This window comes from Cannabis sativa, chromosome 9 (assembly GCF_029168945.1).
Source record: "Cannabis sativa cultivar Pink pepper isolate KNU-18-1 chromosome 9, ASM2916894v1, whole genome shotgun sequence".
NCBI classification, from domain to species: domain Eukaryota; kingdom Viridiplantae; phylum Streptophyta; class Magnoliopsida; order Rosales; family Cannabaceae; genus Cannabis; species Cannabis sativa.
This window is the reverse complement of record NC_083609.1, coordinates 58,709,790-58,727,084: the sequence shown is the minus strand read 5'-3', so window position 1 is coordinate 58,727,084 and position 17,295 is coordinate 58,709,790. Positions and strand designations below refer to the sequence as shown.

General features: G+C 32.4%; 2 protein-coding genes across 3 annotated transcripts; one reads left to right on the top strand and one right to left on the bottom strand.

The window, feature by feature from the left end:
- Window positions 1–1,458: 1,458 nt before the first annotated feature.
- LOC115722345 (pentatricopeptide repeat-containing protein At2g13600) lies at window positions 1,459–9,682 on the top strand. Of its 2 annotated transcripts, XM_030651538.2 has the most exons (9): window positions 1,485–1,671; window positions 1,967–1,998; window positions 2,777–2,869; window positions 7,429–7,664; window positions 7,744–7,842; window positions 7,938–7,979; window positions 8,065–8,194; window positions 8,932–9,033; window positions 9,409–9,682. In XM_030651538.2, the coding sequence occupies exons 3-9, from the start codon at window positions 2,782–2,784 to the stop codon at window positions 9,480–9,482; spliced, it is 771 nt and encodes a 256-aa protein (XP_030507398.2). In that variant the 5' UTR covers window positions 1,485–1,671; window positions 1,967–1,998; window positions 2,777–2,781; the 3' UTR covers window positions 9,483–9,682. The 2 variants fall into 2 exon arrangements, with proteins under 2 accessions (XP_030507399.2, XP_030507398.2); XM_030651539.2 differs by lacking the exons at window positions 7,429–7,664; window positions 7,744–7,842; window positions 7,938–7,979; ... (1 more) ...; window positions 8,932–9,033; window positions 9,409–9,682 and adding an exon at window positions 3,116–6,354 and having other exon boundaries at window positions 1,459–1,671.
- A 3,741-nt stretch (window positions 9,683–13,423) lies between these two features.
- On the bottom strand, window positions 13,424–17,074 carry LOC133031538 (uncharacterized). Its single transcript, XM_061105061.1, has 2 exons — window positions 16,163–17,074; window positions 13,424–14,626 (listed from the first exon to the last, which is right to left on the bottom strand). Exon 2 carries the CDS (start codon window positions 14,111–14,113, stop codon window positions 13,424–13,426), a length of 690 nt encoding a protein of 229 aa, XP_060961044.1. The 5' UTR covers window positions 14,114–14,626; window positions 16,163–17,074.
- Window positions 17,075–17,295: the final 221 nt, after the last annotated feature.

Below are 17,295 nucleotides of genomic sequence, written 5' to 3'. Positions count from 1 at the left end.
CCAAATTCTTATAGGATCCTAACATGTTTGAAGTCACTTTATCACATCTTAGGGTAGGAATGCCCAATCCTATTCAAGATTACTTACTTCTATGTCATTAAGGTATGTCTCACGAGGAAGAATTATTCAGGCAACTTCTATTACTTGGGCACTTATTCCAGTGATTATAAAAGCATTGTTAGACTTCCCAATAAAGAGTTCAAGGATGATTTGTTTTGGACAACAAGACCACCCAATAAACACCACTCAGTTCAGAATTTTACGTAAGTATCCGTCATGCTCAAAATCTTAATTTTGAGTTTTAGAATTTTTATAATGGATATTTTTACTAATTCTTTGTTCTTCCATATCTCATTTCAGCTATTTTAGGGAGACCAATCTCAACACCAGTGGTTTAAAAGGCAGCATGAAATCATGGTGAATCTACCTTATGGCTTGCGAGCGGTTGATTTACTGTTTCATAATGATGATTTGAAATCTTGTGGCCTTCTTGCGAAAGACCAATGCATAATGGACTTTAAGATCCCTAAGCATCCTACTTGACAACAAATAAATTATCTTAGTTTTGAGTTTTAGAATTTTTACTAATTCTTTGTTCTTCCATCTCGCATTTTCAGCTACTTTAAGGGGACCAATGCCAACACTAGTGGTTCAAAGGCAGCATGAAATCATGGTGAATCTGCCTTATGGCTTGTGAATGACTGATTTACTGCTTCATGATGATAATTTGAAATCTTGTGGCCTTCTCGCGAAAGACCAGTGCACAATGAACTTTAAGAACTCCAAGTATCCTACTTGACAACAAATAAATTATACATTATATATTTGGAAAGGGGTAAAGATTGAGACAGATAGTATGGTCGTTGTCCAAGCAATTCGTTCTAGCCAGCTAATGTCTTTTATTTTTGGTTTGGTTATTAATGATTGTAAAATTCTTTTGTTTTATCTACCACATATTCATTTACGTTTTGTTAGACGATCAGTAAATTAAGTTGCCCATTTTGTTGCTAGGCATGCTCGATATCTATCTGGTCGTAGCATTTTTGGGCATAATATTTTCTTTGAACTTCACACTATTTTGTATTTTAAATGCTAATTCAATGAAATTGATATTTCATTTAAAAAAAAAAAATACACTATATATAATATATGCCATCCAGTTGGAGTTGCCTTAAGGTTCTCAATTTTTTCTTCTTGTTTTATTTGAATTTTATTGTATTTCTCAAATAAAAGTCTATTTTTTTAAAACAAAAATAAAGTAATTTTACAACAAAAAAAAAAAAAAAATCAAGAGTATTTTTGAAAATTAATTTAAGTTAAAGAAAAAAAAAAGACTGAACTTTAAATTAGTAAAATATTTTTGACAAAAATTTCACTTTATTTTTTTTTTGTAAATCATTTTTTTTCTCTTAATAATAATAATAATAATAATAATAATAATAATAAATATTTAAGGCTTATCGTCTTCTTCCAAAATTTCTGAGGAAACCAAGTATCTTGCTCCCACAGAAGAAAACCAACTCTGTTTTCTTAGGAACTCACAAATCTGATCTGACGTTGATTCTGACAATCTCAACTAACACATTTTGATTAGACTTTTGGGAAATTTGAGATTGTTTGAGCTGCGTAAAATGCATGGAGTTGAAGTCTGAGCTTTCTCACTTTTGATTGGTATTTACTATTTAGTGTTTTTGGGTTTTACATTCTGATTGAAAGATTGTATTTTGATTAAAATTAAACCTTTGATATTTGGTATTTTGTTGGTTTGATAAATGAAATGAAATGAAAATTGGGATTTCATTTTTGTAATCTCATATTATTAGTTCCATTAATGGAGGTAGGTAGGTTAGGGACCCTTCTTTTCATTTTGTTCATTTCAAATTTTACTTTGGTTGAGAAAAGAGTACTTTTATGCTAATCAAGAACAGTAAATTGGTATAACTGTTCTGTTTTCTCTTTTATACAGGGAATAATTACTGGCAAAAGATTTTCTATTTGGTGAGTTTTCTTTCTTAACTTTGTTTTTTCTTGTCTCTGGCACCTTTGATGTGGTTGTGTATATTTGTTTTTAGGTTGTTTCATACACATATATTAGAAATGCTAGTAATAGTACTTGTTTGATTTTGAGTCAAATTTGAATTTAGGGGGTTCAGTTATAATCTGGATTTTATTTTGTAAACTTGCTGTGTTATGAAAAAGAAAAGAAATCATTTTTCTTGTAGCTTCTGTTAAGTGGTAGACATGATAAGGTTCTTCAGCCTTTGTTATAGATTCAATTTTCTCTCTTGGATAGTCAAATTCTTTCTTGGGTTGGTTCAAACTTCAATATGCATGTTCATACATATACAATTAATTACATACTTTGAATGAAATGGGCAAAAAGGATTTAGAGACATTTGGTCTTAGTATTTTCTTTTGAACAAAAATATATGCACAATTAAATGAGTGAAATTGCCAACAGCACACAGTTCAGAGTTAAATAAGGAGAGATTCAAGTTAGAAATGTTGTAAGTAAGGTTGAAACTAGGAGGCAGTGGTTTTAGATTGATGAATAATAAGGCTGGTGTGTTCTTTGACACGAAGGAATTTTTCAGCAAATATGTTATGATTTTCTCATCAAATAAATGTATTAAATATGGCTTAGATTTTTATTTAGTGTCTAACCCTGTTATTAAAGCTCTTAGGATTTCTTTGCTGGGAATTTATGACTTGAATGATTATGGATTGTCATAAGTTCTAACAATGTTGTAATTATTTATTGATTGCTTCTATTTAGATGACATGTCAAGCTTATTAGTTCAAGGAGGCTCAGCAATAATTGTTCAAATATCTGCAAAATTCATCAGCAGCTCTGTAAAGTTCCCTACATGTAAGTTCTAACTTTAATTAATTAAAAACACAAGAAAAGAAAAAGAAACAAAACTATTAATGTTTTGAAATTTAAGTCTTTTTCTTATTAAAATTAAAATCTTTTGGTTATGGTCTCTCAGCAATGGTATCTTGCAAATGGGTGTCTTTCACAGAAAATCCATTTTTATCTTCCTAATGGTGTTAAAATATTTCATCATGTTTTTACTATGTGACTTACAAAACCATAATTACATCTAAATATCAGGTTTTGTAAATCAATTATGCCACTGGCCACCACTTATTAGTTAATGTCTGCCTTCGGTTATCTTCTTCGCATTGCTGCCAAATTTATAGGGTTCCTTATTCATGGATATACCTTCAACCCGAGTCTTCCAAAACTTATCTCTCCTACCCATTAACCAGTTCCAAACATCCGAGCAGAAAGACTGGAACTTGATGATCAAGCATCATACCAAGTCCAATAATGACCAGGCAATTCTCACTACATACACCCATATGGAATCTCTCGGCATCTCACCCAATAAAGCTACTCTACCTCTTGTTCTCAAGGCCTGTGCAAGGCTGAAAGCGGTTGAGAAAGGAAGGAAAGTACATTTTCGTATTAGGGGCACGAGTTTGATTCGTGATATTCGAGTTGGGACTGCAATTGTCGACTTCTATGGTAAGTGTGGGCTTGTTGATGATGCCCGTGAGGTATTCGACCAGATGGGTGTGAAAGATATTGTCTTGTGGAATGCTATGATATATGGGTATGTGGGTTGTTGTAGTTTCGAGAAGGCGATTAAGTTATTTATGGAGATGCAAAAGGAGGGTCTAAAACCCAATTCGCGTACAATTGTAGGGTTACTTTCGGCTTGTAGGGAGGTTTATAAGTTGAGATTGGGGCAGGAGATACATGGTTACTGTTTGAGAAACGGGCTGTTTGATTTGGACGCCCATGTGGGAACTGCTTTGATTGGATTCTACCTTAGATTCGATGTTGAAATTTCGCGTTATGTGTTTGATTTAATGGTAGTGAGAAATATAGTAAGTTGGAATGCAATAATAACTGGATATCTTGACATGGAAGAGTACTTGGAAGCTTGTAGTCTTTTTGTACTTTTGCTTGTTGAAGGTTTTGAATTTGATTCGATTACATTAGTAGCTGTAGTTCAAGCCTCTGCTCAACTAGGTTCACTCAAATTAGGTGCTCAAATCCATCAAATAGCTATTAAGTCTGGCTACAAAAATGATGTGTTCATAGTAAATGCTTTGCTTAACATGTACAGCGATTGTGGAAGTTTAGATTCATCGTGTAGGTTATTTGAAAATGTCTCCAAGCGAGACGTTGCTTTGTGGAATTCGATGATGAAGGCATACCTCGAATATGGCATTTACGACGAAGCTGTGAGTTTATTCACTGCTATGAAAATGGAAGGCATCAGAGAAGATAAGAGAACTATTGCTATATTGTTGTCTTCATGTTCGAGTTTAGCTGATGGAACGAGATTCGGTAAGAGTTTACATGCTCATGTGATCAAAACCAAAATGGAAATAGATACTTCTCTTGGAAATGCACTCTTAAGTATGTATGCTGAATTAAACTGTGTCAAGGCTGCCCAAAATGTTTTCAAAGAGATGATAGGTCCGGCTGTTGTCTCGTGGAACACTTCAATTATGGCATTGGCTTGCAACAGACTGAGAGGTGAAGCTTGGAATCTATTTGAGGCGATGCGAGCTTTGAAAATCGAACTCAACTCACACACAATCATATCTATCATGGCTGCTTGTGATGATGAAATCTATCTAAATATTGGGAGAGCAATTCATGGTTTTGTGATAAAACTAGGTATCGAAATCGACCTATCATTGAACACTGCATTGACAGATATGTACATGAATTGTGGCGATGAAGCAACAGCTATGAATCTATTCGAAAGTTATCCTAATAAGGATGTGATCTCATGGAATGCCATAATTGCTAGCCTTGTGAAAAACAACCAAGGTGAGAAAGCTCACTTACTTTTCAGTCATATGATATCAGAAGTTGAACCTAACGATGTCACGATTATAAACATGCTTTCTTCATTTACACATCTTGCGGCTCTCACTCGAGGCCAATGCTTTCATGCTTATGCAACGAGGAGACAGTTCTCTTTCGACAACAATTTGTCTCTTGCAAATGCATTTGTGACAATGTATGCAAGATGTGGTAGTATGCAAAATGCTGAGAAAGTCTTCAAAATTTTACCGAGGAGAAATATCGTTACATGGAATGCCTTGATAGCTGGCTATGCTACGCATGGTCGTGGACATGACGCTATTCAAGCATTGTTAAAGATGATAGAAGATGGTTTGAGCCCAAATGCTGCAACTTTCACTGCTGTTCTATCTGCTTGCAGACATTGTGGATTTGTAGAGAAAGGGTTGTTGCTTTTTCATACAATGGTTCATGATTTCAAGATAAATCCCGAGCTTGTTCACTATGGTTGTGTGGTTGATCTTCTTTGTCGTGGAGGTCGGTTAAATGAAGCTAGAGAATTTATCGAATCCATGCCTATCGAACCAGATGCATCCCTATGGAGGGCTTTGCTCAGTGCTTGTCGGCTCAATTCTAACATAAAGCTAGCTGCAAATATCTTTGACAAACTTGTTGAATTAGAACCCATGAATGCTGGAAATTACATATTGTTATCTAATATCTATGCTGCAGCAGGTCTTTGGCTAGAAGTGAGGAAGATAAGGTTGTTGCTCCAAGAAAAGGGATTGAAAAAGTCCCCCGGATTAAGCTGGATTGTTGTTCAAAATCAAGTACACTCTTTCTCGGCTGGCGATACATCACATCCTTTGTCAGAAAAAATCTATGCAAATCTGTGTTCTTTAACAAACTTAATCAGAGAAAGTGGATATACTCCTGATTTTGGATGGGTTTTATATGAAGAAGAAGAGGATTAATTTCAACAATCTCTATTTAGGCCTAACTCAAAGGCTTAGCAAATCAGACTAATACCTTTCTTGTTGTTAAAGATTCCACACATACCGAATGATCACTATGATCACGGCTTGCTCGAGGAACGAACAAGAAAGTCTCAAATCCCATATCGGGGAAGGCATCTCTCGAAAAGAGGCGATCCCAATGGAAGGATATCTTGATACACTACATCATCAGCCTTCCTAATAATGGATGACCCCGCGTAGATGGTATGCAATAAACACGTTTCGCGTATGGCCATACGAGGAGGGAAGGGTGATAAACAAAGTTTCCAATAAAGTGGAATGAACATGAGAATTCGTGCACCCGCTACTCTGACATTCCTTTTTTTTATACTCCTATAGGCGGCAAAGTTTCGCGTATATATGTCACTTTTTTGATATCACTATCAACATAAGATAATTATACTCCTATAGTCTTCATGTCAGAGTTCATAGAGAACCTCTATTGTAACTTGTAATCTCAGACAATTGAACGCAGTGACTCGTGGACTAAAGCTATTTTAAAATCTCATACAATCCGTTTTTCGAATCACTTTATAGTCTCATGAATCTCTCTATATTCATTCAATTTCTTTAAGTTACTGAAATACTCAGTCAACAAATTGGTGTATATTTAATACTTGAAGTTAGTTCTCTCAAGTCTTCTCGAAAAATAGCCATCTATAACCCACATCTTGAAGTTAGTGCTTCATTTACTAGGTGACATCTTGAAGTTAGCACTTTTTTATAATAATTATTAAATTAAAATATATAAAACTCAAGATCTTTTAAACTTTTTTATTTATGAAATTATGAACTTGATATTCTTTAATTGTTTTATTGTTATTATGATTTTGATTGTTATTCTTTAATTGTTTTATTGTTATTATGATTTTGATTTGCTCGTTATTTTTAGTTGTTTTATAATTTATTTATAGTTAATTTCTCGTTATTTTTTTATTTTTTATTGAAAAAATTATATTTTTGTAAATAAAAACTTTAAGACGTAAAATTATAGATAAAACATAAAAGAGCATTATTATTATGCAACACTGTTGAACATCTTCTATAAGTGACGTGTCACAATTGGTTAGCGATATATTTTAAAAACTATATTCTTAAGTTATATGAGACTCAATATTTAACTACACAAATAACAATATGATACCGAAGAGAATACGAGACATTAATAGTACTTTTAGCAATTCTCAACCTAAATATAATTTTTTTTTAAAAAAAAAAAAAAAAAACTATTACACATATTATTACTTGTATGATTTTAATGACCAATGATTAAAAAACACACCAGAAAAAAAAACTAAATCACCAAACCAAATGAGGTTGTTTAATTTAATAATAATAATTGAGTTTGGTATACATGTGTGGTTTTCCCCCACATGTTACAATTAACAAAAACCCAATTATTTGTCACAAAACTCACCTTCCCTTCTCTTCTCTTTCCTCATTCACGCGTTTATAAACCACACCACACGTCTCAACTTTCAATCAAACAACTTCTTCACTCTTTTAAGGAACATTTTTCCATAACACTTTTATTATTTTCTCTCATCTTTTCTTTTCTCATAACTCTCTTTTTTTTTCAAGTTCAAAAACAAATGGGAAGCGAAGCAAGTGAAAAAATCACCAAACCCAAATTTCTTTGTCTTCATGGGTTTAGAACAAATGGTCAGATTATGAAAACCCAAATCGGAAAGTGGCCCCAATCTGTTCTCGACAGATTGGATCTCACTTTCCTCGACGCCCCTTTTCCCGCCATGGGAAAATCAGAGGTCGAAGGACTTTTTGATCCTCCTTATTACGAGTGGTTTCAATTCAATAAGGTTTTACTGAATCTCAATCAATTATATAATTATATATATATATATGAATATTCAATATTGTTTTTGTTTTCTCAAACAGGAATTTACAGAGTTGTACAATTTTGAAGAGTGTCTTAAATACATAGAAGATTTCATGGTCAACAATGGTCCTTTTGATGGTCTCCTTGGTTTTTCACAGGTATTAAAAAAGAAAAGAAAAAGTCAAATCCACTGTTTGGTTGAATCAAATCCTGTGTTTGTTTCTAATAATCCTCTGTTTGTTTGGGGTTTTAGGGAGCGATATTATCAGCGGGATTGCCAGGGCTTCAAGCCAAGGTACGCTTACTTAAGCCAAACGACATGTCGTTTAATATTATTATAATTAATATAAAATTAAATTAATTTTTATTTGGGTTTGTAGGGAATGGCATTGAAGAAAGTTCCAAAAATTAAAACTTTGATAATAATTGGAGGAGCAAAGTTCAAGACCAAATCCATAGCTGAGAATGCTTTTGCCACTCCTATTGATTTTCCCACTCTCCATTTTTTAGGTAATTTTCTTTTTTGGTCTTTTTTTATTTTCAGTCAACAACATTCACACGTGTCTATCTCACGTGTGAACAACAGTCACTGAAAAAATCTATGACTTAGTTTAGTTGGTAATGTTTTATTGACTTTTTACTCCTAGTAGTAGTATATGTACTTTTACCTAACCATGATTGGAGCTAATGATTTAAACTTGTAATAAATGTTAATGATAATTAAATAATAATAGTTCTTGTTCTTACCTACCCTTCTGAAATTCTATGTAGTTTATTGGTAAAATTAATCAATACTTACAATAGTTCTTCGAGCCACATGACACTTTTAGATTGATTAGTTGTTGTTTTCTATATTTGTATGCCATGTGACTCGAAATGAATAATATTATTAAAAGTATTGCTATCAGGTATCAGTAATGTTTTACATTTTTTTATAGGTGGCGCTTTAAGATTAATTAATGATATTCCATAAAAATTAACTTTTTAAATTATATCAGACCTGATACTTAATTATACAAATAGAAATTTATCACCGAGAAAGATTCTAAGCATCAATAATATCTTTTAACAATTCTCTAAAAACAATTTCACTATATGATTACAAATTTACAAGCTGGTTTATTGTATTAGTTGTCTTAGTATTATTCTTTCTTTTTTTTTTTTGCAATTGAAAAATTAGGATATAATTAATTGGTGATTTTGTAATATTAATGAATGGGTTTAAAAATAATAATGTTTGGTTGCAGGAGAGCATGACTTCATGAAGCAATATGGACTTGAATTGTTAGAAAGCTGTGTTGATCCTCATGTTATTCATCACCCCAAGGGCCACACTGTCCCAAGACTTGGTATAATATAATAATATATGATTTTATTACTAATTTTAAATTGTTTTAATGGTCATTTCAATTATTTTAGGTGTAATTTTAATTGAGATTTTTTTAATATATTTAATAAAAAATATACATCATAAAAATTTAAAATATAATAATAATTTTATAAAATACGTTAGATTGTACTTTTTATTTATTTTTATTTTTTGATAACTCAGCGAGAATTGTATGAGACACTTATATTTAGTTTGAAGTATATGAAAGAAATGAGTACTAAATTAGCTATGTATATTTCACTAATTTTGTTTTTACCAACTCAATTATATATTTATTAGAATATATGACACTATTTTATTTATTTATTATTAATTTTTCTTTTTGGGTTTTCAGATGAGAAGAGTTTGGAGACTATGGAAAACTACCTTGAAAGGATTCAAGAGGTGTTATCAAAGAAAGAGGAATAATTAATTGTTTGGAAAAAGAGAAAAATGAAAATTATTAATGGTGATATTAATTATGTAATGGGATTGTATTATTTTGTGTGTTATTATTCATGCCGTGTATTATAGGCAAAGTTTTAAAATCTTTAAAAAAAATTGGATAGCTAGTAGACAATTGACATTGGATTATACAAATTAATAAATAAATAAAAATCTTTAAAACATTTAATGTTTTTTTTAATAAATAATGGAATTTTATTAATGACAATTAATTAAAATAATAGTCTGCAATTTAATGGGAATATTTTTCTGTTGGACACACGACTAAGATTAGAAATTAAAAAACGAGTCAAATAATTGGCTGTCTAATTTCCAAATCATTTGGCAAAAAAACTAAAATAAAATCAAATGAAGAAGAGTGTAGCATTACAATTAACTTTAAAAATACTTATATTCTGTTTTATTCACCGCTAAAAAGACACAACAGTAGAAAGTAAAAACTATTGTACTAGGTTCATTCAACTTTATAGCTTGAGTACTCGACTATTGTGTAAATAAGTTAGATATATTTTCAAAGAATGTTCCTGCTAATGAATGACTTATAATACTTTCAATAAATAAATAAATGACTTATAATATGTTCTAAAAATAAAATATAAGAATTTGTTATTAAAAATTTAAAATCATAGGAAGAAAATTAATAAAAGTAATATAATTAAGAGTATTGATATTAGGTATTAGTAGTGTTTTGCGATTGGTTAGCCATATTTTTTAAAAGTCATTATATTACGATAAATTATATAAAACTCGATATTTAATTGCACTAATAATAATATTACATATTAAATTGTATTAAGTATTAATGGTATCTTCCTTCAAAAAAAAAGTATTAATGGTATCTTTTAGTAATTTTTTATAGTTTAAGAGCCAATACTTTCAGAACTCACAAGTATGGGAGTGGGGTTTTAAATTCCAATTTTTGTTAAGAAGGTGTATTATGCAATTAAATAATAATAAAATTTGTTGCCTATTTTTTTTTTTATCAATTATTAAAAAAAATGTAGTGATAAATGAAAAGGAGAATATTTATACCAAAGTACATAACATGTCTATTTTAGTCAATAAAAAAAAGAGTATCAAACATATTTATGATAAAGTTCAACGACCAATATCACTATTTAAAATGAGATACAAGTTAATATGTATAACTACAACTACGATGCTTTTTTTTTACATAGGTTTTGTTCAAACTCACCCCCCTATGTTACAAGCCATGAAGTCCCAATGTTATAAGAGGGTCATCTCTAATTTTTATGGGACTTAGAGCAAAATTTTAAAAATAGATATTATTTAAGAAATAAAATAAAATTTTAAACTGTTTTTCTAGCGATAATTTTTTGGGTGCTTTGTAGGCTAATGTAAATATAAAAATAAAAATTAGGAGGTCTATTGGGCTGTTAGAGAGTCTCACATTGATAATATATAAAAATTAAATAAATACTATACATAAAATACATAGGCTACTCATCTTATTGCCAATTGGTTTTAAGATGGAACTACAAGAACATGCACCTTGTCATACACTCACCTATTCATACTTCCTCAACCATACACTTTCGCATTCTAATATGGTATCAGAGACAAACTAAAACTCTAACGAGTAATCGATCCAAATCAAAAAATCGATTCAAAAAGACGAGCTACAAAGAGTTGCTTGTGATTCGAGGATAGTGAGCCAAAAAAAAGTCACCGTGAGCCGAAAGAGCCACTTGTGATCAAGTCGTGCAAGATTAGTGAGCAAAAAAATAGCCAACACTCCTCTCATTGTCAATTAGTTTTGAGATGAAACTACATGCACCTTGTCATACACTCATTTCTACTTCCTCAACAATACACTTATGCATTCTAACATGGGTTGAGAGGCCTTAGGCAATGATCTAACTATAGGTTAAAAAGTCAATGTGCTATATTATTTTGTTTGCGTGTATTATTTTTGGTAAAGTAATACTTTAATATGTAAATTAATTTTTTTTTACTAGTAAACATTGATTATAAAAATTAATAGCCTAATTTTTTTCTCAACATATTTAAGTGTTAATAAATAAGTTAGATATATTTTCGGAAAATATCCTTGTTAAAGCCAATGATGAGTGTTAGTAAATAACTTTACATGTTAGGACTAGATCTAAGTAGGGCTGGCTATAGGCTAAGGCGAACTAGATTTATACCTAAAGTCCATCTAATAAAAAAAATATATATTTAGTTAATGATTTTTAAAAATACTATTTATTCTTATAATAAGGATTAATTTTTTTTAAGGCCCATTTCAACTTAGGACTAGCCCTTGATTTAAGTACATAGATTGATCTTAAACTTATTAGGATTAATTTATAGAATCAAAAATATACCTTGTTGCCTTATGTTGATATGAAAAGAGATTATGGGTATATAGTCTTTCACAATCTCTTTATGATTATAGCTTCTACTAATGTAAGATTGTAGTTTTGTTAGTGCAACTATAAATTTTTAGTGGAATAATTTATAGTTAATAAATAATTAAAAGAAACTAAGAGTTAGTGAAATTAATTAAAGAACAATAAATAATTTTCTTCCATTTATACTGGTACTTTCTGCTATTTTATCCTCTAAATTTACATTGCCACGTCATTAGCTATACGGCAAATGTGAACATATTATGACAAGAGGACCACAGTACAATAATTGCAATTTGTTTACGCAATTTTTTGTCAACGAATCTATGAAGATCATAAAAAGCAAGATGAACATAAGGTAACGTCGATAAAAGTAAACTAATTTGTAGAAAGAAATTTAACAATAATGAACAATGAGTTTTTATAGTGCTTCACCCCCTTTCAACGGGGATAGACTAGTCCACTTAGAGTGTAATTAATCTTAATACTCAAGAATAGTTCTCTAAGAGTTCAGTTCTCAAGTGAGTTTTTAAAGTGAAAGAGCGAGATGTGTATGTATATGTACCTTACAACTGATTTCATAACCTTTATATAAGTTTACATGATAGGGCTTAACGTTTCTTAACCCGATACTTCTCTTTTCCTAACTAGAGTTAAGTTAAATTCAAATATAAAATAATAATAAAATAACATTCCAAAGTAAATATCTTCAAAAAAAAATAATTATAACTTGTTTGAGATATTCTTGTAACAGATTTGATGGCACATGCCTAGTACAAGAGTGCATTTCACGTGGACTCAAGTCCACGAATGCCTACAGTTGTCTAATACAATCAGGTCTACAAATAATTCTCTACCATCTATCCTGACAGGTATACCCCTAAGCCAACTTCTAGAGATTACAACCTCCCCAGATGGTAACATGGTCCCAAACCCCACAGTAAATAATTCACTCGGTGCATTTATATGATTTACAATTGTGCTAGCAATAAAGGAATGAGTTGCACCAGAATCAAACAAAACTTTACAAGTGGTGTTGGCCATAGGAATCTGACCTGATACAACCGAAGGATCCTGGCCTCGCCTTCGCTCGAGTGATGGCAAAAACTCTGGCTGGAACATACTTGTCATCTTTCTTGGGTTCTGCTCTGTTCCCAGTCTGTCCCCACAGTGGGCAATTGCGTTTGATGTGTCCTTCTTTTCCACATTTGTAGCATGCTTTTGCGCGACACTCACCGAGATGACGTTTGGTACATTTAGGGCATTCTGGAATGTTTCGCCCACTGCTGCCATTAAATCGTTGGTCGTTATCACTTTTGTACCTCTTGTCTTGACTTGGCTGCCCGGACTGGTCCTGTCCCCGTTTCTTGTGGTCATTAGAATTGGCTCCACCTTTCTTAGATTCTCTCCTGGCAGCATTTTCCTTCCAAATTTTGTTTTCACTCCGCTCAGCCGTAAGAGCCATTTCGACAACTTGAGCATAGCTGAATTGACCCCTTGACACAATTTCCACATCTCGAGCAACCATTGGTTTCAGGCCTTCCACAAATCGATGTGCTCGCACTCTATCGCAGGTACCGTATCCGGAGCAAATTTCGCCAATCTATCAAATTTTTGTGCATACTCAGTCACAGTAAGACTCCCTTGGACTAACCCAGTAAATTCATCGACCTTTGCTGCTAGAACTGCTGAGTTATAATACTTCTCATTAAAGTGCCTTTTGAAATCGTTCCAGTTCATGGTATCTACATCCTTTGTTTGTTCCACCACCTCCCACCAGATACGAGCATCTTTCCTCAGCATGTAAGATGCACACTTCACTCGGTCATTTCCATCCACCCTTAGCATCTGCAAAATGCTTTCTATGCGACTTATCCACTCCTCAGCCACTACCGGGTCTATGCCTCCCTCAAACTCAGGTGGGTGTTGTTTTCGAAATCTCTCTGCTAACAACTCATGTCTAGCCTCTGTAGCAGGATATACCACTGCAGCTGGTGGGTCTCTATTTTCTGCATCCTGCCTTATTTGGACTGGCGGCTCCGGTTGACGTCTCAGCTGACGAAGTTCTTCATCCTGCCTATGAATGATTCCTTCCAGTGCGGCAATGCGCTCTTCCCATCCCTGTGGTGCTTGAGGTGGTTCATTGATCCCTCCATCATCTCGGCCTTGGCCTTGGCCTCGACCTCGACCTCGACCCACTCTAACTGACCTTGTAGGAGGCATTTCTAAACTCCTGAACCACACAAACCAATACACATCAAGATCATTTTGATCATCAATTTTACATGAAAATAATGTTACCCTCTCGCATGCAGAAATTCAAGGCAACTTAATTATAAGTAATAACCACTTACAGTACAGTGAGTCGAGCTCGTCTCATGGCGGTGAACTTTACATGTTAGGGCTAACCACAATCTTTAGGACCGTATTGCTCTGGTACCATATTGTAACACCCCGATTTCCCGAGATGTCACATAGGATAGTCCGTATAAAACAATTTAATAAGATAAAGACAAACAAATACTTCTTTATTGAAAAATATCCAAGCATGAGATCTCATTGTTTAAAACAAAATTCTTTTAGTACTGTAAACTTAAATAAGAACTAGTTAAGTCAAAATAATAGTTCCAAAATGTTTAGCAGTTAAAAACATTAAAAGCAAAATACTGTGCCAGCCCCCTAACATGCGGTCCACGCCTCGAGCTCTTCATTCTCACTGCTTAGCCTTACCCTTACCTGCACACAGAGTACCCGTGAGCTAACGCCCAGTAAGAAGAGCTATGTAGGACATAACCCTCCTAACTAGTTACTTGACATAATTTGCTCTTTTATATTAATCAACAGTAATTCACATTCCATAAATATATCCACAACGCATGTTGTTCTCACATGCACACATCAAGTCTCATACCGCACATTATACTCACATACGATAATCAACTATTCTCTCATGTTGATCAGACATGAGGTAACCTACCCTGCCTTGTGTTATTCTCACACTTGGCATCCAACAGGGCAATTAATTACCATAAGTTGTACTCACCCATGATAATGTTATAACCTGCAAGTGTTATGCTCACACAAGCAGCAATTCCCTAATATTATTCTCGTGCTAATGATGCTCACAAAATATAAGGAAATCACAACACTATCAAATTAAATAACAAACCAACCCAAGTTGTATGCATAACATACACCCTGTGTACAGATGTCCACTCTTCTTACCTCGATTCTTAAGACCACACTTGCTACCTCGAGCACCTCAACGAATTTCCTTGTTGAGAACAAGATCCTAGACATTCATTAACACAGCAATACACTCAAAATACATTCAAGTATGAATCTCTAAACTCATACAGAAACTTACGTAAAAATACGTAACACATAGGTCCATTTTACTTGCATGACACACCATACATAAGCATTTATTATTTTGATTCACACAAACATATTACATGGACTCAAACAAACATTCTTAACATAAAACATGAATTCATACAACACATTTTTACGTAAAATTTACTAAAATACTATTTATTCTTATTAAAGTCCAAATAAATAGTTAATTAATCACCAATAATTATAATAAATACCTACAGCAACCAATAAATAATAAAACCTATTCCATTTGATATCATAGGCAGGAAATGGTATCACAAAAATACATTTTACTATTTTAACAACACTTATCTATTTTTCATAATTAACTTAAGCATTAATTAAGTAAATTCATGAAAAATACCAAAATTGATTAAAAACCGAATCTAACTCTTCTAATACACTTTATAATCTGTAATAGGTCATAAATAATTTTCTTTGAATTTTCTAAGCAACCTAGGTATTTTTCATAATTAAAATAAGAAATAACATCAATAATTCATGAAAAATACATAATCGCTTGAAAATTCAATCTACCAATTTTATAACCGTTTATATATCATAGTCCATCAAATAAAATTAATCTAGATTTTTCTGAGCAACCTAAGTATTTTTCATAATTAATTTAATAAATAACACAAATAATTCATGAAAAATACAAAATTAACCGAAATTCGAATCTACCAATTTTGCAATAGTTTATATCTCATAACTAATCATATAAAATATATTTAGATTTTTCTGAGTAATATAAGTATTTTTCATAATTAATCTATGAATTATACTAAATAATTCACAATAATTCCAAATAAATTCAGAAAATTATGAAACTTCACCAAGCACCTTAGAATAAAATAAGGAATCAAAATATACAAAAATATCTAAGAAAAACACCTCAGAAACGGTCAGAACGCGGTCGCCGGCGTTCTCGTCGGTTTCGTCGCCGGTAAAGTGTAACTTTGTCTCCGATTGCTCTTGAAGCGTCCTTTCGATTGGGGAAGCTCTCCACAATGCTCAGGACCTCAAAACGATCAAGAAAAGTGGTCCGAGAAGGCAGATCGGGGTTGTCTTCTTCGTTGGCGGTGTACCGTCTTTAATGGAGTCCAAAATTTTGGATTTTCGTTTTGGACGTTAAAGCTTCGTTTTCTTACGTCAAAAACAATCCTTAGGGTCCCATGCACTCAAATATAACCTCCCTTGACCCAAGAACAAGCTTAAACACGTTCGAATTCGAGTCCGTAACTAAGCCGCACCTTTGAAGCTTCAAAAATGGCGAATCTCAAAACGACGACTTCCGCCCCTTATACCACGTTAAAAAGCTTCCTTAGGTCGTATATAAGTGATCCCAAACCCCCACGTTCACCCAGGTTTCACTCCGCTTGAAGAAACGAAAGTTTTCGGTACCGTATACGCCGTATACGTGCTCTCTCTCTCTCTCTCGTTGGTTCTCTGTTTTGGGTGAACGAAAATAGAGTTTAAAACCTAATTTCTATCGTGTTTAAACCCAAGCAAAATATCGCATTGAACCGAAGTGGAGCGATTCCCATTCCACCAAAATAGGCGTTCGGTTCCGATTCGTTCGTGTATACGTATCGCATACTGTTAATAATAATAATAATAATAATAATAATAATAATAATAATAATAATAATAATAATAATAATAATATACCCATATAACAATATCCAGACATATGTATCTATTAGGCATTATACACATGCCAATAAAATCAAATATTATATCATCATAAAAATAATCCCATACATATTTAAATCCATAAATATGTAACATAAAAAAAAAATACTCTCAGCTAAATAAAATTACAAAAAATACCCTTTCGGGGTTAGCGGATATTACAATTATTCTTAATATAATTATTGGAACTTAGAATTATGGTTCATGATTGTCCCCATAACTAGCTCGATAACACAAAGGTAGAATTTTGTATTAAATGAAAATAATTAAAAATAAATAAAGTAGAATTTTTAATATTATAATATATTATATGAGAATTCATAATTAAAATG